Source organism: Protopterus annectens, chromosome 6.part0, assembly GCF_019279795.1.
Source record: "Protopterus annectens isolate FY-2018-M chromosome 6.part0, PAN1.0, whole genome shotgun sequence".
NCBI lineage: Eukaryota > Metazoa > Chordata > Ceratodontiformes > Protopteridae > Protopterus > Protopterus annectens.
Genome location: NC_056737.1, coordinates 722,332,978 through 722,354,794, shown reverse-complemented (window position 1 = coordinate 722,354,794; position 21,817 = coordinate 722,332,978). Strand labels below are relative to the sequence as shown.

Genomic DNA, 21,817 nt, shown 5'->3' with positions numbered 1-21,817 from the left:
GTCATACCAGCCTGGGCTACATGGTCAGAGAGCTCCTGTATGTCTCTTTTCATGTAGTCCAGGGAAGTATATCTCAGGTCATTCACACCAGCATGGACAATGACGGAGTCATACTTGTACTTGCTTTGGAGTGACCTGAGTGCTTGCGTTATGTGGTGGATCCTGGCACCCGACAGGCAGCTTACAGTGACCTTCTCCTTGTTCAGTCTGGTGAGCGGGACATCAGTGTGCCGGACAATAGAGTCCCCTATAACAAGTGTATAGGGTGTGTTGTTTGGCCTTAAGGGCTGAGACTGTGAGGCACATTGATTTTGTGAGATATGTGATTTGTGGGTATTGTTGAGGGGTGGCTGTTGCTTGGATATCTGCTTAGGAGGTCTTTGCTGTTTAGGCAGATTTTTATTTAGAGCCTCCGAGTATGTTTTTGTGTGTTTATGTGTTGGGTATGCAGATGCAATAGGTCTGTGTGAGACTGGATTTGTGGTGTGGGTGGTTACCTTTTCCTCCTGACTGACTGTGCCAGTCTTGGGTTGAGAGAGCTCTGCCTCCAGTTTGGCTGTGTAACTGCATCTCTCACATGTATTAGAGTTTGTTGGAAGGAGGAGAGGGTTGTCTGTGTACATAAGGCAATTGTAACATTGCCTCAAAATTCCCAGATTCACCAGCTGGACTGGAGAGTAACCTTGAAACTGACCCTTGGACATACCAGATTAGTATAGGGAACTGTTTTTTTACTGATCAGATTAGGGAAGGGAACTGATTTTTCACTTGGCCAGGAAGGACCAATTGGGAGTCTAATACTTATAAGAAGTCAAGGAGGGTGTAGTGCTTTAGTTAGTTAGTGTTTCCTTATAAGAGCTGAGCAAGTGCAGGGCTTTAGAAAGAGAATAGAGTGATTACTTTGAGAGTTTGAACAGTTCTAAGGGAAAAAGTGAAGAGCAGACTTTATGGAGCCTGGAATAGTTTAAACCTGTTTAGGCGGCGCTGCCCGACGCTGCTCAGTGCCCAAAATCGCGCAAAAAGAGAGTTGTAGGGTTTTAAGAGAGAGAGATCAAGGAGTTTAGAATTGACCCAAAATGGCCAATAAAACTACAGCTTCTAGGTAGTAACCACTCCTCCAGGGACAGCCAGGCTGTTCAGTGTTAACCACTCCCACTGGTGAACACAGAGACTTCCCTTTAGCCCAAGCAAACACTGGCCTTCTAGAAACTTCCAAACAGTTCAGAACAGCAAATCTGTAACTGAACTTTCTTAATTTTCAGAAAGTGGGAAAAAAGCAAGATTTTTTTTTTTTCTTTTTGTTGTAGTTTAAATGTAGCAAAGATAGACAAGCAGCAAAATAATCACAACAGTGCAATAAATGACCCCACATTTGAGTGCTAGGCCAAAATCAGGTAAAATGCAGTTTTTAGAGAAAAAAACAATTTTAAATTAAGTGCAACACAGGAAATGCAGTAAACAGGCTCTAGATGTGTTCCAAGTACTGTTACTGTTACAGATATAAACTTTAGCAAGCCAGAAAATGCCAAAAAGTAGGCGGCAAAGCAGTAAAACTTAATAAAAAATCAGAAGAAAATACTTAAAATCACAAAAGTTGCTCATTTTCTTCTCTCAGCGTTTTCTCCCCTTGGTAGGTACTTCAGCAACAACTAGCAAGCCTGAAAAGATGCCAAAACCATGAGGCAGCCTGGTTTTAAGAGAGACAGATCAAGGAGTTTAGAATTGACCCAAAATGGCCAATAAAACTACAGCGTCTAGGTAGTAACCACTCCTCCAGGGACAGGCAGGCTGTTCAGTGTTAACCACTCCCACTGGTGAACACAGAGACTTCCCTTTAGCCCAAGCAAGCACTGGCCTTCTAGAAACTTCCAAACAGTTCAGAACAGCAAATCTGTAACTGAACTTTCTTAACTTTCAGAAAGTGGGGAAAAAAGCAAGATTTTTTTTTTCTTTTTGTTGTAGTTTAAAGGTAGCAGAGCTACACAAGCAGCAAAATAATCACAGCAGTGCAATAAATGACCCCACACTTGAGTATTGGAGAGAACTTGCCCTGATGGGTGAGATAGGAAATCGGGACTGGGATCCAGCATCCAAGGAGGACACACTAAATGAGACCAAAGGAAGAGGAACCACACTTGTTGAGGCCAGAAGGGACAATGAGGATTGCTGTACTCTTCAACTAAAGTGTTTTCTGAAGAAACTTGGGGAAGAGAGGTAGGGGTGGGTAAGCATAAAGGAGACCAGAGAGCCAAACATGGACCAGAAAATCTCTTGGTGACTGTCCCTGAGGTGGATAAGGGCAAAGAACCTGTTGCATTTGTTGTTGGGGGAGATGCAAAGAGGTTGCAGCATGGTTGACCCCATCTGTGGAAGATCATGTTTGCCACTGATTAGTTGAGAGACCACTCATGAGGCATAAGGATGGTCCTGCTAAGTTTGTATGCTAGAATGTTGGATTTCCCTGGTATATGCTTTGCTGCAAGAAAGTGATTGGATGAAATCGCACTTTGCCATTCTCTCATTGATTCTCAACACGGGATAGGATTTGATTCCCCCTTGTTTGTTGATGTACTAGACTACTGACATGTTGTCCATTTGTATTGCAATAGTCCCTAGTGGAAGAAAGCTCCAGAAGGCCTGCAGCACTTGAAGCACCACTCTCATTTCTAGGACATTGCTATGCAAATTGGTCACTTGTGGGGACCAAGTGCCTTGTATAGTCCATCCCAAGTTATGCCCCCCCTCCCAACTGGAAGGTGTCCATGGTCAACTTGGCACTGTGAGGAGGAAGGATAAAAATATGACCTTGATCAGTCTCCTTGGAGTAGATCCACCAAAGAAGAGACTTTCTATAAACTTGAGACAAATTTATTGGGTGATTCAAGAAATAATGTTGAAAGGACCAATGCACTGCCAGGGTCCACTAAATAATTCTCATGTGGAAGTGAGCAATGGGAATTAGAGTTATTGTAGTAGCTATTGACCCTAGAGCTTTTAGGATAAGGTTTGTAGGGGAGAAGGAATGGAAAGAATCTGTTTGATGTGTGTCTTCAATGTAACAGCTCTGTTTTGAGGCAGAAGAGCTAGACACTTGACTGGGTCTAAACAAGCCCTTATTAAATCCACAACTTGAACTGGTTGAAGATGAGATTTGTGCATATTGATGGTGATTCCCAGTGACAGTGACAGTTGAAGCAAATAATCCCTGGATTTAGCTAGTAGATACCTGGCCTGTGCAGTAAGGAGCCAGTCGTCTAAAAAGGAAAACACTCTGAATTCAAGCAGTCTCAGGTAAGCTACTACCACTGCCATGCATTTGATGAACACCCTGAGGCTGTGGTGAGACCAAAGGGCAGAGCTGTGAACTGATAATGACTGGCTTCCAGCCAGAAGAGTAGATGCCTTCAAGAGCACCTGTTCATTTTGATGTGATAGTATGTATCTTGAAGATCGATTGAGCACATCCAGTTGTCCTTCTGAAGAAAGGGCAAAATGGACTGAACGGTGACCATTCAGAACTTGGAAGTCTTTATGAACTGGTTCAGATAACTTAGATCCAAGTTAGGCCTCAGGTCACTTTCTTTTTTGGCACCAAAAAGAAACTTGAGTAAATTCCAGATGTTGTTTGGTCTGGTGGGTCCTCTTGGATGACTCTTTTGCCTTTGTGATCTCTTGAGCTGCTTTTTCCCTCTGATTGGGTGGAACACTGGGGAGAATTTTCCATGTTTTTACTGGAATTTGTAAAAAGGGAATGAAATATCCTTTGGATATGAGTCATTTGTGATGGCTAGCCAAGCTTTTTGGTGCAAGGATAAATGCCCCCTGACCGCCTCCAGAGAGCGAGACAGTTGGGCAACCTTTCAGGAATGCTGGAAGGATCTTTCCGAGAAAGAATCTCAATATCCTTGGTTCTGCAGGCCTCCTCTGCCACATGGGTGATGTCTACCACTGTATTTATTTCCCTCTCTGCCTCTGTGGGAAAATTATCTGCGTGGCTCCTAGAAAGGACTTTGAGATTTTTTTGAACCACATTTTCTTACAGCTGCATTGGTTCCTAGAGAAAGGTCTCTGCAGGGTACAAAAGTGAATTCTAATGGCAGACAAGGTCTTTCCACCCTGTTTACTGCTGGAGAGAGTCTCTTTTACTGTTGGGTCAAACAAAAATGATCCATCAAAGGGAGCATTGATGAATGACACCTTGAAGGGCTCTGCAAAATCACATCCAATCATGTCTCCTTATGGATATACCTGAACTGGCCACCCTTGAGGTACCTTCCTTGGCATGCAAGATCAATCTCATGGATGCATTTGTAATAGATTGTATGGTGGCCATTTGTGAGTGTTCCTCTGCAGACATAGACCCTGGGACAGAATTAGAGTGTTCCTTTATTAAGTCCCTCTGTAATCTGGTGAAATGTGACAGGTAGTTCAGTAATCACAGGGAAAATGTCACTGGCTCATACTGTCACTTCCCAAAGCTGTCCAAAGCCCTAGACTCTCTGTTAGTGGGATGGACAGTAGAGCTTTGTTTGCAAACTCCTTTTTGATTGCTGCTACAACAATGATGGCATCTACAGGAATCCCTTTAGTCCAGTACTTTTTATCAGCAGGAGCACTTAAGATTTCACCAGTGTGTTTGGCAATAGGTTTCACTGAGTTCCATTCCTTCCATTCCCTGCAGGAGACCAGATCTATAAGCTCATCCAGAGGGGCTAACCAAAGACATAGAAGGGCCTGAACCGTAGGCTTCCAAGAACACCGATTCCTCCTGGGAAGGGGTTTGGGAAGACCCAAATGAGACATCTTCAGGTGGAGATCTAGGGAACCCTTTCCCCTCATTAAAATTGGTGTCTTCTGTGAGGGATTCCTGTGGGGAATACAAGTGCCTCCTCTTGACATCCTCTTCCAAGTGACTTCCTCTGTGGGATGTTATGGGGAGGTATCGGAAGAGATGAGGAATTCCCTGGTGGGAACTGCTTGGAAGCTCTTTCGGGCTGGCTGCCCCTGACTTGTAGGATGTGATACAGGATCTAGAGAAGGAGCAGGGAATGGATCCAAAGAAAGGAGAACTGACACTACTCTGGGTTGAGAGAAAGCCTTCTCCACCACCTCAAAGGCAGAGGGGCCTAGAGAGGTGGAGACAATCCCACAGGAGCTGAGACTCCTAGAGCAGACAACCCTCAAGCCCTTCAACCCCCCACTCTGAGGGGGGAGTCAGAGATGAGCTATCAAGTGCCAGAGCCCTGAGAGGAAGCGACAACTCTGAAAACTTCAAAGTCAACCCCTTGGATCCAATGCCGATGCTTTGGCTCTTAAATCCATCATGTTCTAACAGTGTCAGAGCTGATTGAGTCAGGGAAGTAGCCAGAGTCAAGGATGAAATAACCTTCGGATCTGACTGCTTGACTCCCAGGGCTATTGGATCCAAGGTCTCCAAAAAGGCTGGTTGCATTGGAGAAGGAGCAATTACAGGTTGAAAAGAATGATGGCAGCTCATGGATTGGATGTGAGCTGGAGCTGGGAAAACCCCCATTTGGTTCTGTGTTCTGAGGAATGTCCTCATCATCCTATCCACCTCCGCTTTAGACAGACTACAGGAAGACCTGACAGAACAGGATGTGAAAGATGGCCTTGAAGACTTCTTAGATGTTTCTTGCAAAAAGGGAGATGTCAGTCTCTGAGACACCAACTCCAGAGAGAACCTGGGAGCACAAAGCTGAAGAAATGGGCCAGTATACTGTGTCAGATCCGAAGGTTTTGGATCTGAGATTTTAGGAACCTTCTTTGGAGGTTCTACATAGGTGTAAGCTGCAGAGACATGGCAGGAGAGTGCTTGCAGTGCTCACTGGACTCCTTTGACTTCTGGGAGGGGGATGAGCCCCAGAAGAAGTGCCTGAAAATGAAGCTGAAATAGTAAGGAGGCCTTTCAAAATTAGCTTATTCCTTCTGTCATTAATTGTTCTAGCATTAAAGACTGCACATATGTAACAAGAGGTGTCCAGAAGTTCTGGGCTCAAACAATAAACGCACTCCCTGTGGGCATCAAAATTGAGGTTCTTTCTTTTTTGTTACAAGAAACATCGTTATTAAATTTATTAAGTTGCCATGTGTGACACAGACAACTTACATTTATATAACTGAAAATAAATCATAGCGACAATCTCAACTACAAACATTATACCTTACAAAACCGTACCAATACAACTGTAGCAGCAAACATTATACATCACTTTTAATATATTCAATCATTGTCAGTCAACCATTACATAGCTCATTCAGAGCCTGCCTTCTTTTAAACATCATTCCTCCTTTGCACGTAGTGTTCCCATATTTCCCATTTTTTCCTTTGTAATTTACTCCTACCTTTTTCTAAAGATCCCAGTTCCAGTTGCTTTATCTCTGTGACTGTCCTTGTTACTTCTAGTAAAGTTGGTTTAGACTTGATTTCCATTTTCTAATTATTGCTTTTTTGGCTGCCATCATAATTAGACTCTGCAAGACCTTACTATGTCTTGGCAATTCCAACTCTATATCATAGCTCAAAAAATCACTTCCCTTGTCACTCCAATTTGCTCACCCAGCATCTCCAACAGAGCAGTCTGCAGGGAATATTTAAAGTCATGCAACTCATTAACCTCCCAGAAAATATGTTCCCAGTTACCTCTTTCTTCCCCATCACATCTCCAAAATGTGCTGTCTACCTGAGGAAAGCTTCTCTGGGGCCTGCTTGGGGTATAAAAATATCTATGTAAACAGTTCTAGGCAAAGATCCTAAATCTTCTAGATATTGTTGCATATTTGGGAGCCATACATATATCTACCCATTATTTCTTTGTGAATTGCTTATCAAATCTCTCTTCCCAATTCTTCCTAACCTCTTCTGATTGATTCTTATAGTTATCATGCAATATTTTATATGGTCTACTAATTATTCCTTTCTTAACGGCCACTTCTGTTCTAGATTCTACTAAGAATTCTACCAGTGCTGGTCTTTCATTTAGGATCCCTATTTCTTTCTCTTTGCCTATACTCTGATATCAGTCCTTGATATGGAAGGCAATCTCTAACCTGGAGTCCAAATAAGGTCTTAGCATCTTCCTATTCTATTACAATTACCTCTCTAGTTATTTGCTCCCAATACCTTGGATCATTGCCAGTTTTCTCCAATATGCTCCTGCCCCCTCTTGCCTATTGTCTGTATCCCTAGTTGCACTCGACATTTGACAACATTAACAGAAAAGTGATGATCCAGAGGGAAGCAGAATGTAAGAAGATACTACTGTTGTTGGTAGGTCTTAATGCAGAGAAAGCATTTGACAGATTGAGGATTGATCTGGGACTTTATGAGCAAAGCAATGGAAACATTTGCATTCTTTGAAAAAATTCCAAGGTTGGTTAGAAGGATATATGAGGGATTGGAGGTGAAAATTAAAGTGGGTGAGGTCCTCTCTGATAATCTCTACTTGAGCAGAGGAACTGTGTCGGGGGTGTTCTCCCTCCCCTTTGTTGTTTGCATTATATTTAGAACTACTGGCAAAGAAAATAAGGGATGCAAAAGCTCAAGGATATAGTTGGTATGGTAGTTAAGAGAAGTTGGCTCTATTTGCAGGTGACATTATTTTATACCTGACAAAAGCAACAAGGGAAATTACAGTGCTGTGGAACATATTGAGACAATTTTAAACCTTTTTGGGATACAAAATTAATGAAGGCAAAACAAAAGTAATAGCGGTAAATTATGTACCCACATACGAACTGGTTCAGCAATATCCATACTTTTGGGGACATGATAAAATAAAGGATTTAAGAGTATGGATTAAAAATGATACCGATGTGACAGCTAAGAATATGTGGGAAGAGACCAAACAAAAGATGATATAAAAATTGAGAAAATGGAAGCTCTGTTATATGGATATTGAGAGTAAGATACAAGCAGTTAAAATGTTTTTAGTCCCTTTAGTCTTATATACAGGTCAGGCATATTCTTGTCAACCAGAGGAGAAGTTGTGGATAGTAACTAATAAAGAGTTGAAGGATTTTATCTGGGAAGGGAAGACAGCAAGAGTCAAGTGGGATAAGCTTATTCTTCCAACAGAACAGGGTGGATTGGGATTACCCAAGAAAACTATAACTCAAAATGGAAAGAGATGATAAAGAAATGGGGGGAGGGTTCAAGTAACAGGGAGAGACTGAGATTTTGGATGCAAACCTTTAAGGAAAACAACAATAATTATACAGAATATTATATTTATAAAGTAGCAGAAAGCATTCTAAGAACTAAGTCAATACAGAAATGTAGAATTGTAGATCGTATGCCCGCATGAAGTGCATTTTTTAAATCCAGTTGGCTTATCAGCCATACTGGAAAACACACACAAGTTTAAGACAGAAAGAAATACTTTTTTTAAAGAAAGATACAGGAAAGAAAAAGAAATAACTACCAACAAATGTTACTGAGGGTAAGGGGGTTAATTTAACTAATAAAAAGAAAGTACTGTTAAAAGGAAGTAAGAAATAGCAAACGTTCACTAACAAAATCCCAAAGGAACTAGAAGTGGCAAACAAGATCTAAGTGTTTATTGTGGTCAGGGCCATTATGGGTAAAGGAGGAGCTCGAGATTTGGATCCTGAAATCTTTAGAAAGTGGCTGAGTCGGATCCAAGGGTCAGATCTGAAACCATTCATTGAGGAACAAATGAAAATGACATCAGATCCTGAGATTTTCTGCTGTAGCACAGAAACTGGCAGGAACAGACTGCATTAATTTTATGAAATCACAAATAAGCAAATGGACTAGTGTTCACAGCAGAATTTGTTAAGTGAAAGGGCACCTTGAGTGTATGCTCCAAACCTATCCACGAGAAAGCAGACAAGACCTATATATATATTACTATATATGCAATTATTACTGTATATGCAATGATATCAACAGAAAGAGTTGATCCTGACAAAATTGTGAAAGAAGGGAAAAGTATTAAAATTGGAGACAGCAGAATGTTTGTAGGAAATGATTATTCACTGTATACCAGGGAGAAAAGAAGGAAATTTATCCCATCTTCAAATTTGTTTTCCAGGAGAATCAAAGTCATTTTTTGATACAGAACAGGCTAAGAAGGAAATAAAAAAGTTTATCTAACAAAAAAGTGAGTCAGCAAGCAGAAGGGGACTCTGCTTTTCATTCTTCTGATGGAATGGTTCATAGAGAGACTTTGCCAGTGAAACCTTTTCCAATGTTCCAAAGGAAAATGCTTGAGCGACAGAAGAAAAGGAGTTGACTAGAAGAAAGGAGATGATCAGGAAGAAGATCAGCAACTCTGAAATTATTGAATAAATGGAAGACTATAAATCATCTTATCAAAGTTAGGAAATATGGTTTTGCAAGAAAAAGTGGCTAAAAACACCAGACTTTTGTTAACTGTAAAGCATATATCCCAAGCTTCATCATTAATGCTTAGAAGGACACTAAAAGGGGGGAACTAACTTCAAGTAAAGCAAGTTTTGTTCTTATTATTTGTATAAAACATTTTATGATATGAACTGCATGTTATATACAGTAAAACAGATTTATGTAGTGTATAGTCAGGGGTATTTAAATGTGGGGGAGTATTTTCAGTGATTGTTGTATGTGTTAAAGATATTAAATTACAAGCACTTTTTGGTTGCAAGAAATACAGGTTTTACAGTATAACAAGAGAATGAAAGGTGGATAAACGTGAGTTTAAAGTTTATATGCTGTGGTCTTGGGCTACTGAGGTGGAAGTTGGGTGTAAAAGTGCACTGATTATATTATATGTAGAGTTAAGATATTTTCTCTTTTTATTTTAAAGTGTGAATGCCTAGATTAGTACCTTTAGCTTATTCTGTAAACAGGTATTTTTGTTAGCATGCAGGCTTTAAAAGTAAGACAAAATGATGAAAGCCATGAATATGCTACGTTTCCTAAAACTGCAAAGATATCAGCTTGTTTGTTTTCCACTGACAAATGTTCAGTGGAGTTGAGATATGTGCACTTAACAGTAGCTGTGCATTATTTTCTGAGTGAAATTTACAACTCATTACTTAGTACATTTCAATGGAGACAAGTTGTCTACAGACGCAAACAGTTACTCTTAAGAATTCATTCTGAATATTCTTTGCTGAGAGAAATTGAAAATTTAAAGATGCAATGGCAATTAGTTCAGTGAAAAAAATTAAGTTTGAAATTATGGAAAGTGAATAAGAGGTAACAACCTCCCTAGCAGCCTTAATACTTTAATATAGTTATAGAACAGTGTACAATTTAGTTTTATTTAAAGATAGCCAGTGCACTTTTTCTTAAGGCTAAAAATGTGATGTTTTCAGAAAGCATACATGCAGTTTTTCATATCTGAGAGGGGAAAGCAGATATGAAAAGAACAGACAGCAGTCAGTATAAGTGGGTGCACAGACTGTAGCATGTGCTATACCATAAGTAACCTAAATTTTAGGTTAGGTAATGCCTGTAGATGCAGCTGTCAACTTGTGGGCATTTTTTCCCTTCTGAGAGGGTTAAAATTCATGTTTTGAAGATGCACATAGTTTTCTGTGTTTGTTCCAAGTTAATAGGGGATGGGGTATTTTGTATTTTGTTTTTGTTTGAATGTTTTCATTACAGCATCATAGGAAGTTACTAGGCTATTGTCCCTAAGGCCCTTACAAGTCTAGCCAAGAATTTAGCCCATGTTTAGACAAGTCAGCACCCGATGCCCCTGTCCAGCAGGGACACAGGTGGAATCCCAGGGGTATATTTTCTGTCTCCCATCCAGTTACCCAGATAGTGCTTAAAAGGGTTAACAAGGCACTCTGCTTGATGAGGAAAGGGAGTCTATTCCACAAAAGGGGAGTCTCTGAGAGACAAATCTGTACCGCCAAGTCCTATTGTTGTCACAGACCAGGTTGAGGTCGCATGTCTGGGTTACTCAAGTGGAGCTTGACTTCCAGATATGCAGCAGTTCCATCAAGGTGGGATCTGAGTTTGCTTTGTATGCCATACAAAAGCCACCTCTGAGGAGTAGAGGGACAGGGCTTTTAGCCTATCTGTGTAGGGTAGATGTTTTGAGGCCCTGGATTCTTCTGGTGAGGAACCTCTGTGGTCTCTCCAGCTGCTGCATGTGCTTTATAAGCTACATGCTGAAAGGGGAATTGTACTCAATAGTGGGTCTTATAAGGGAAGAATACAGGGATGTTATGACCTCCTTGTCCCTGGATGAGATACCCTTATTAAAGAGGTGAGTCATGTAGAAAACTTTCCATACAACTGAGGCAATATGGTGGTCAAAATTCAGTTTGGTATCAACCTGGGTGCCAGGTCCCTCACGACCAATTGCGTACTTAGGACCTTGTTATTAATGTGTAATTTGTGAGGACATCACTCTCCCCAAAGGGCATGGTGATGCATTTTGTGGCATTCAGTTTGAGGCCATGTTTCTGGCACCAGTCATTTGTTTGGGGGAGTCCCTCTTGGAGGATGTCCACATCATTAGGGGAATTGATGACAGTGCCCAGCTTGCAGTCATCTGCAAACATGGTCAGCCATAGCCCACTGGTTTTGGCCTGCACCTCAGAAAAGTATAACCCAAACAACAAAGGCCCCAAGACCAATCCCTGGGGTACACCACTCCTTATGGGCATACTGCTTGAGGTGGCTTCCCCTATTTTGATTAGGTGGGTTCTATCAATGAGCCAGTTTGCTACTCATCTGGTAACATACAGATTTATGGCTAGTTGAGAGAGTTTATCTATTATACCTGAGTACAGAATAGTATCAAAGGTTTTGCCCAGTCAAGGTAGGCAGTGTGCATCATCTTCCCCTCGCCCATGGCTTTGGTGACTGTCACAAAGAAGTCAACCACATTTAACAGGCACAACCTCCCCTTGATGAAACAAAACTGTGTGGGATCGAGTGTTTGGAGGTTGCCAATGTCCTTGTTAATGATGTCCATGATTATCCATTCCATGACCTTGCAGATTAGGCTAGTTAGGATGATGGGTCTATAATTTCCTGGATCAGTGGATGCTCCACTTTTGTGCAAAGGAATGACAGTGGCTGTCCTCCACTTAGCTGGGATGAAGCCAGTACTCAGGCTTTGGTTGAATAGGGTGCCTAATGGTGCTGTAAGTTCCTGCCTGAGTTCATGTAGGATGCAGCCTGGGATGTTATCAGTTCCCATGGAGGCTGTATTTTTTGTCTTTGAGAGAGCAGTGATGACTTGCTCCCTAGAGATAAGGGGAGGGGCAGGTGCTGGGGATGTCCTGATATACTGATGGGGGGACAGAGGGGTGAAGTTTTCACTGAACCTGTGTGACAGCAGGTTGGCTATATCTATGGCATTTGTGTATGTGGTGTCCTTGACCGCCAGTTCTGAGCAGATCTGAGTACTTTCTTTGAGATTGCGAACATATCTGAAGAAGGCCTTATGATTGTCTTTAGTAGATGTGGACAGTTTGAACTCGGAAGTTTGCTTTGCTGGATTTCATTAGTGCTCTTATTTGCTTGTTCAGGCTAAGGAGAGGTTGCTTCCAGTTAGGCACCTGCTCCATCTTGGTCCTGGACAGCAATTTTTTTCCTTTTATTACAGAGTTTATTTATTGTAGATGTCCACCAGACAGGTTTATTCTTCCTTGAAGAGGAGGATTTTGTCTTGTTGGGTATTCCTGATTCCATGCAGCTACATAAATGCTTGTATAGTACTTTGGTGTAGGTTTGGAAATATGTGCCAGTTCCTATGGAGGGAGAGTGGGCTGTGAAGCTGTTTTTACCTTCCCTCAGGATGTTGTAATCAGCTTTGGAGAAGTTTTTTTGTTTGACCCTAGCTGGGCGGGGGAGAAGGTGACTTTGAAAGTGACAGCTTTGTGGTGGGATCTTGCTAGGAAGGATGACACTGTAGGGATGTTGCAGTGGTTACTCATGTTAGTTAATGCCAAGTCCAAGATATTATCACCTCTTCTGGGGGTATCGACCAGCTGGTCCAAGGCATTTTCACTGATGAAATCAAGGAATCTCTGGGCATTTGTGTTTTGGCATGAGAAGTTCTTCCAATCTATGGTTGGATAGTTAAAGTTGCCCAAGATCAGGGTAAAGGGTTGAAGTCTGATAGATATGAAGAGGTCCAGGTAGGAGGAGTGGGCATCTTGAGTCAAAGTTGGGGGTCTGTAGCTAGCTATGATTTGAATAGGGGTCTTGTCAACTGTTAACTCCTGTGCATCATACTGTTTGACCAGCCTGGAGGTGTGTATGTCATATATATATATATATATATATATATATATATATCTATAGATAGATATATATATATATAGATATATATTGCAATTATTTTTTCTTTGCTGCCCACGGTTTGGGGCCTGCATGTATGTAGAATGAGTAACCTGGTATGGCTGGGGTGCTCTCTGAAGCTTTGAACCAGGTTTCTGTGATTGCAAAAATGTCAGCATTTTCCAGGGTTAAGAATGCTTGCAATGAGTGCAGTTTCATGTTTAGACTCCTAGCATTTAGCAGCATGGCCTTTAATTTGCGTTTTGATGAAATTTTCATATTGGTAGTTTTGACCTCATGGCATTGCCTAGAAAAGGCACTATGGGGGGAAGCAAGAGCCTTTGTCAGAAGCCTAAATCCCAAGGGAGACAGATGCAGGCCATCTCTGGTAAAGTATCATGGCCTGTCAATCATGTCTTCCCAGGCTGTCAGGTATTGGATCCCCTTGGAATGACACCAAAAACTAAGCCAATTGTTAAAGTCAATCATTTTCTATTTGTATTGAAGCATCATTCTGGGTGACGGTAGAATGCTGCCTAAAGCTAGGAACATACCTGCCTGGGGCACATATTCAGTGTGCTCAATCATGTCTCTCTTCATATAGTCCAGGAAGGTACGTTTCAAGTTATTCACACCAACATGGACTATGATAGACTCATAACAGTACCTGTTGTTGAGAGACTTGAGTGTATGGGTGATATGGTGGATTCTGACTAACAAACAACTAACTGTGACTTTCTCCCTATCCAGCCTGGTGAGAGGCACATCTGTCTGTCTCACAATGGAGTCTCTTAAGACTAGTATGTTGGGTTTATGTTTAGGCCTTAGTGGTTGTGAGACACAGGTGTGTGGACTATGTTTGGTTTGTGATGTGGTGGGCAGTGGAGTTTTCATGTGTTTTTGCCTCAGAGGTCTCTTTTGTTTGGGTATGTTTTTGTTGAGGACCTCTGCATATGTTGGTGTGTTGTGTAGGTGTGGGTAGAGTTTGAGGTGTGGTGTTTGTGTTGACAATCTTTTCAGTGCCAGATATACTGGCCTGTGAGGAAGAGAGCATAGACTTTAGGTTCTTAATATAATTGCATCTCTCACAAATTGTGTTCCTAGATGGTAGTAGTAGAGGGTTGTCCATTTACATGAGGCAGTTTCTACACTGTCTCAAGATGCTCATATCAACCAGACTAGCAGGAGAAACCGTAGGAAATTGACCATCCATATTTGTCAAAATCTGAGTGAGAGAAGCCAGAAAGAGTTAAGGGGGTAAAGGCTGGAAGGTCTAAGAGGAGTACTACTAGGTGATCACACAAATGCTACTAAGGGAACATTTGTAGCTTGAATACCTCACAAAGGGTTAAAAACCGTGCAGTTGTGGTGCCATGATGTGTAAAGAAACCCAAACCACCTCAAATGTGGGGTCTAAATACCACAAGAAATAGAAGATTCTAGTAACACAGAAACACAGCCAATCCTGCTAGTCCCTGCTTTCTTTACCAATTAGCTTGTGCCAGTCAAGGTCCAGGCAGCCCTGCTCCTCTCACTAGCAGAGGAAATAGGCCCCTTACCAACACAAGATTGCTGTCAGAAACACAGAAGGCAAACACAAGATGGCTGCCAGAAACACAGAAGGCAAAAACAAACAGTTCTGGATGCAGCAAACCTGGATCCAGACTATGCTACTCAATTTAAGGGTTAATAACACAGTAAAACTCACAAAAAAGCACAGATTAACCACTTACAGACAAAAACAGAACTCACAGTATGAAAAATATAGCTAAACAGTAATGAAATGCAGTAAAATGCAGTAAAACTGTAATGAGTTGCACTAAATAGCAGTAAGAGACAGTTAAACCGTAATGAAATGCAATTAAGTAAATTGCTTTACAACATTGCAAATGTGATAAATTAGCACAAAATGACAACAAAAAAGAAGCTCAAATAAAGCATCACTTCTGCAGAATAATATCATAAATTTAATCAGGCTACTGACAAACAGTAACAAATGCAGCAAACTAAATGCAGTTGAAAACCTAAACACAAGCAACAAAATAAAGTAGAAAGAGGCACAATATATTTTTTTAAGTAGAAAGTAAGGCGACAGAAGACAGTCCAAGGTTATGAAGCTAAAGGGGTGGGCCTTCACAACTGATCCCACTGTATTCAGTAGAATGAGCTGATGCAATGAGTGGCCTTCACAACTAATGTCACTTTACTCAGTAGAATGAGCTGATGCAATGGGACTGGGAGGAATGTCCAATATCAAATTTATAGTAGAGGCAGGCAACTCAAAAGCTACCAAGCAGCAACTCTATCCAGATCAGACCAAACTGAAATCCCCTCCCATGAAGAAACAGCTTGGCCTCTCTAGGCAAAAGATTAACTGTACTACAAGCTTCAAACGTCAACAAACAGTACTAGATTCAGTTCTGTGCTAGTGTTTTTCAAGTGCAGCAACAAGTAAAATGAACTGAAGCAGAGTAACAAAAAGGAGATAAAGATCAGAACAGAGATAAGGATTGAATTCACTAAGCCTAATAATGGGTCTATATTAAAAGCACGAACATTCACAAACGCGAATACGAGTACATTGACACACAAACTTCGAAGTACAACAAGAGCAAAATATGTAAACAGCAAAAATCAGAACACTGAACGTAATTCAGAAAACAGAACCATACAGGTAAGATAAACCTATGTAAACAAACTTCAATAAACACACTTTTGTAAGGAGGCAAGCCCCCCTGCAACCCCCACACCCCCCTACTTAAATATACCAACTCAGAGATCACACTACAGTGGGGAAAAGGATATATTTCCTCTTCCCCGCAATCACCCTGCTGGCCAATGAAATACATTCGGCATTCTGATTTTCGATGTTTACATCTTTCTCTCTTGTTGTACTTCGATGTTTATATGTCAATGTACATGTATTCACGTTTGTGAATGTTTGTGCTTTTAATATAGACCCGCCTAATAACATTGCACAGTTCAAACAGATATGCAGCAAATATTGTTTTAGTTAATCAGAGGTGCAGAAAACAGTTGAAAATAAGCACTTATCTTTTGTAGTCTCACAGCAGGTTTTTTGGAAGACAGCAAACCAAGGGCAGAAAGCCTAACTCACTGCAGCTTTGAGCAATTTAAAAAAAGTCTTGAAAAAATGTGGCATAGGTTCAAATGAAGATGAGAAGAAAAAACTGTACAAAAGATCAGCCTGCCAAACATTAGTATATGCATGTAACACAAAAGCTGAAAATATTTATTAAAAAAAACTGTCATGTATAATAGGTGAGAACAATATTTTTTTTTATCATGATAGTTATGCTGTTCATATTATCCCAGAATGTGAATGGCATTACAGGTATAGATAAAAAGGAAAGAGTATTAAATAATAATAACAAATGCAGAGTTCAAATAGAAATGTCGCAGGAGACACATTTGGAAAGAAATTAGCATGTGAATTTGACAAAGAGAGGATTTCAGAATAGATATTCAGCAGAATATCAGGGACAGAGGAAAAGGGGAGTAATTATACTAAGTGCTAGAGGGTCTCTAATAGTGATAGATGAGGAAAAAAGACAAAAATGGTAGATTTGTGGTAGTAAGGGGCTATTGCCACAGGAGGAGGATTACAATGCAATTATACATATATATATATATATATATATATATATATATATATATTCAACCAAAAACTGCTATTCTAGAGCTTAGGAAAATTTTGAGAGAAATAATCAGCTTTCAGCAGGGAATATTATTTATAGGTGGGGACTGGAGTTTGATTTGCACTACTGAGAATGCATTAGGGGGACCTAGAAATATAACAAAACATGATAGATTTCTGAAGACTTCTCTGAAAATATTTATTATGGAAGATTTGAATTCATTAGTAGGAACTCAGACATAATTTACATATTATTCCCCAAGGTAGAATAACTAGACTAGATAGAAATTATGTTTAACAAGCACAAGTGCATTTAATTGAAACTTCAACACACACATCCAATAACTATTTCTGATAATGTACCAATAAAAACTAAGATAAAATGCATGCTAATGAAGTAAATGTAAGAAACTTGCTCTAACCTACCTGTTAAAAAGAGAGGAATTTAAGGAATGGGTCATGGAAATTATTCAATAGTTATTGGGAAGACAGAAATAGCTTCAGAAGTTATAACTAGTGACTGGGATAAAATAAAAATGGAGCTTAAAAATAGGGTCAAAATAAAAGAGAAAGAAATATGTTAAGAAGTAACAGAAATTATTTGCAGTAGATGACAAAGATTAAAGTATTACAGAATAAGTATTACATAAGAGAAGGAGCAAATAGAGAGTGCTAAATTGAAAGTAAGGGAGTGCTTGGATAATATGCATGAGTTTAGAAAGATTGAGTTAAGCAACTATTTTTTGATAACAACTTCAGAGCACAAAAACCTTTAGCAGAACAACTTAGGCAACAGAATGTAGAAAGGGTTGTCACCCATCTTGGGGAGCCTATCACAAGAAAAATAACTAGAGATCCTGTAGAAATTTGAGAGATAGTCCAGAAATTTTATGAAAATTTGTATAAAGCAGAAAAATGTGGAATTAAGAAAGAGTACAAATGGAAAGATTTATGGAAGACTTAATTATGCCAAGGTTAGAGGTAGACAAGGCTCAAAAACTAACAGTCAATATAGGAAGTGATGAAATAAAAACAGTGATGTATAGTCAGTCTTCAAGAAAGTGTCCAGGAACAGATGGTAGTCCAGTCTAAGTTTGGAAATTAGAAAGGAAGAAAGTGCTAAAGATCTCGAATACTTTGTTCAACTGTATTTTAAAAGGAGGGAAAGCAACAACATCTTGGAAGAAACCTGTGGTATTTGTGTTACCTAAAGATGGAAAAAACCCTCCAGACATAGATTCATATAGACGCATTTCAATTTTGAAACATGATTATTATAAAGTGTTTATGTCTATACTAGCTGAACAAATGGCAAAGCTGCTGCCAAAATTGATAGATATGGATCAGTGTGGTTTTGAGGAGGGGAGGCAAACATTTGACAACAGTAATAGGACAAGGGTGATCCAGAGGGAAGCAGAATGTAAGAAAATACCTCTTTTGTTGGTGGGTCTAGATGCAGAGAAAGAATTGACAAGAGTAAGCTGAGATTTTATGAGTAGGGCATTGGAAGCACTTGCATTCCCCTGATACAATAATAAGGTTAATTAGAAGGTATATGAAGGATTAGAGACAAGAATTGAAGTGAGAGAGTTCCTCGCAGATGAGCTATGTTTGAGCAGAAGAACCAGGCAGGGATGTCTTCTTTCTCCTTTTTTATTTGCTTTATATTTAGAGGCATTGGGAAAGAAAGAAAATAAGGGACTCAGAAATACAAGGGCATAATTGGTATGGTAATCAAAAAAGTTGGCTTTATTTACAAATGGTATTATTTTGTACCTGATAGATCCAGAATAGGACATCTCAGTGTTGAGGAACTTTTTGAGACATTTGCAAGTCTTTTTGGGATATGATGTCAGGGAAGATAAACCAAAGGCTGTAGCTGGATATTATGTATCAACGCAAACATTGGTTCAGCAATACCCGCATTTATGGGGACATGATAAGATAAAGTATTTAGGACCATGGATTTAAAAAGACTTTTGTTATGGCAGCAAGGATATGTGAGAAGAGACTAAACAAAAGATAATGCAAAAATTGAGAAAATGGAAACTCTTATTTATGGATATGGATAGCAAAAACAGTGAAAATGTTTTAGTCCATTTAACCTTGTATACTGGCCAGGCATATTTTTAGCAACCTGAGGAGAAGTAGTGGACAATAACTAATAAAGAATTGAAGGAATTTATTTGGGAGGGAAAGAGGGCAAGAATTAAAGGGGATACGTTAATCCATCCAATATAACAAGGTGGTTTAGGTTTACCTGATTTAAGGGATATTTTAGAGCTACACAGTTAAGGCTCATATATATTTATTTTATTTATTTTATTTATTTTACATTTGTTGACCGGGCTAGTCTAGCTGGATACATGTCCATTTTCAGTAGAGGCCCGGGGAGAAAAGCTCCACACATAGAGAGAATAACACAATACATTTACATATGGTAGAGAGTAGCATTACATAGAGACAATAAAAAAAAGACATTGACGTTACATATTTGTCAAAATAACAATCACAATATTGTATAGATAATCTTAAGCATGGCTACATTTTGAAGCCGAGAGGGTATGTTAATAATCTCTGGGATAGGGAAGATACTACAGTGACTAGTCTGGTTTAGGACATGGGCATGACCAATGAGACTTAAGAAATTCTTTGAGGTGATTTTTGAATTGATTAATCGAGGTCATGAGTCTTAGGCTATTAGGTAGGGAATTCCAGAGCTTTCCGATGGAATTGGCATAGAGTGGCATATATATAACATAAGTAGATGGTATTAATTCAAAGTAGAAAGGGATGATGATGAAGCAAGGGGGAAGTTCAAGAAATAGAGAGAAAGTGGGACTTTGGATGCAGATCCTTAAAGAGAATAATAACAACCATACAGAAAATTATAATCATAAAGTAGCAGAACATATTCTAAGAACTATGCCAAGACAAAAATGGAGAAAGCAGAATTTGCCAATATGGATGACTGCAAGTAGGGATACAGAAAACAGGCAACAGGGGGTGGAATTTACTGGAGAAACCTGGCAAAGAAACCAAGATATTGGGAGCAAATAACTTAAGAAGGAAAGGTACTAGAGTGGGATGAGGCCAAAAAGACATTTGGATTGCAGACTACAGACTGCCTCCCTACCATGGCTTGAACTCAGAGTACAGGCAAAGAGAAAGGGATAGGGAATTTTAAGTGAAGGACCTGCTGTGGTAGAGTTTTTAGCTGAATCTAGAGCAGAAACAGTTGTTAAAACGGGATAATTAGTAGAACATATAAAATATTGCATGATAACTGCAAGAATCATTCAAAGAAATTTAGTAAAGGTCTGGAAGAGAGACTGGAAAAAACAATTTACAAGAAAACAATGGGAAGACATATGTTTGACTCCCAAGTATGCAACCAAGTCCAGAAGGTTTAAGATCTTTGCTTGGAAGTGTTTGCATGGGTATTTTTGTACCCCAAGCAGACTTCAAAGATTTTTTCCTCAGGTAGATAGCAAATGTTGGATGTCTGATGGAGACGAAAGAGGTAACTGGAACCATATGATTTGTAAGTATAATGAGTTGGTAGATTTTTTAAAATTCCCTGCAGAGTACTTCATCCAAAACACCGGATGAGAAAATTGCTGTAAGTCAGGAAGTTATTCTTTCTGAGCTAGGATGCAGGTTCTGAATTGTCTAGGCATAGTAAGGCCTTATTAAGTTTAACTCTGTTGGCTGCCAAAAAAGCAATTACTAGAAAATGGAAATCAAAGTCTATACAAACTGTATTTGCAGTATTGAATATTATAAAAGGGATAAAAGAACTGGAAGATGGATCTTTAGAAAAGAGAAACAGCAAATTACATAGAAGTAAATGAAAAGTGTGGAAACAATACATGCATAATAATGTTTACGAGGAGGAGAAGTGAAGTTTAAGGGATGGCAAGAATTCAGCAATTTTTGTAATGTTGGATTGATGGTATTAGCAAAGAAAATATATGTGAAGTATATTGTATTTAAGTGGGGAAATGTTAACATGTTTTCTTTTCTGTTAATGTATGCTTGCTAATGTTTTAAGTTATAATTTAATAAAGGTGTTTAAAGAAAATGTGGAAAATCACTTTCTGTTAGAAATAACACATTCATTTTGTGTTGTAATTACAGTGCAGGAGAGACTCACCAAACAAATAGCAGTGGCAATTACAGAAGCTTTACATCCTGCTGGTGTGGGAGTAGTAATTGAAGCAACGTAAGTTGGTACATCTATAATATACAGATTTTTGGGCTGTAAACTTTGATACCCATAATGACTCAGGACTGTCAATGATGATTCATCAGCTTTGTTCTTTTTAGTTCCTTAAAAATGCATGTTCTAAAATCAGCATTATTTGTAAGTTAGCAGATGTACCAAACATTTTAAAGTAATGTAATGCAGTATATCTTAAAATAATGTATTAGTACAAAATTGCAAACATTTTCTATTTTTTCAATTGCAGTTTGCTTACAGCCTGTTAATACATTTTATGTGCATGTCTGTTCTGTGCCTTGAGATTATAGTTGTATTAATCAAACTAACTTTAGTTTCAAGTAGTTGTAGCATAATCTAACACCTTTAATGTGTGTAGACTTGCAAATAAAATTTATGTGATGAGCACTGCTCAGGCAAAAACATCTTTGTCCCACCATGTGCCAAAAGTTGTCAGTTGTATAATTTCCGACTGGAAATTTTTATTTATGGAAAATGTTAAGTAGAATAGAGATGTGTTCATGTAGTTACAACATAATTACACATACAACTTATTCAACAGCACAAATAAAATGCATGCATGTCACTTGCTGAAATTTCATAAGCTATTACCTACAGCAGTCATTCACAATATGTATGATCTGCCTTCTCAACAAGTTGTTGA

General features: G+C 39.3%; 1 protein-coding gene across 1 annotated transcript in view; it reads left to right on the top strand.

Annotated features, from left to right (window-relative positions):
* The window catches only part of GCH1 (GTP cyclohydrolase 1), a 735,188-nt gene that overhangs the window by 632,896 nt on the left and 80,475 nt on the right, over positions 1 to 21,817 (top strand). Inside the window, exon 5 of the mRNA XM_044074405.1 lies at positions 21,072 to 21,156. Within this exon, the coding sequence (XP_043930340.1) occupies positions 21,072 to 21,156 (85 nt within the window). The remainder of the gene's footprint in view (positions 1 to 21,071; positions 21,157 to 21,817) is intronic.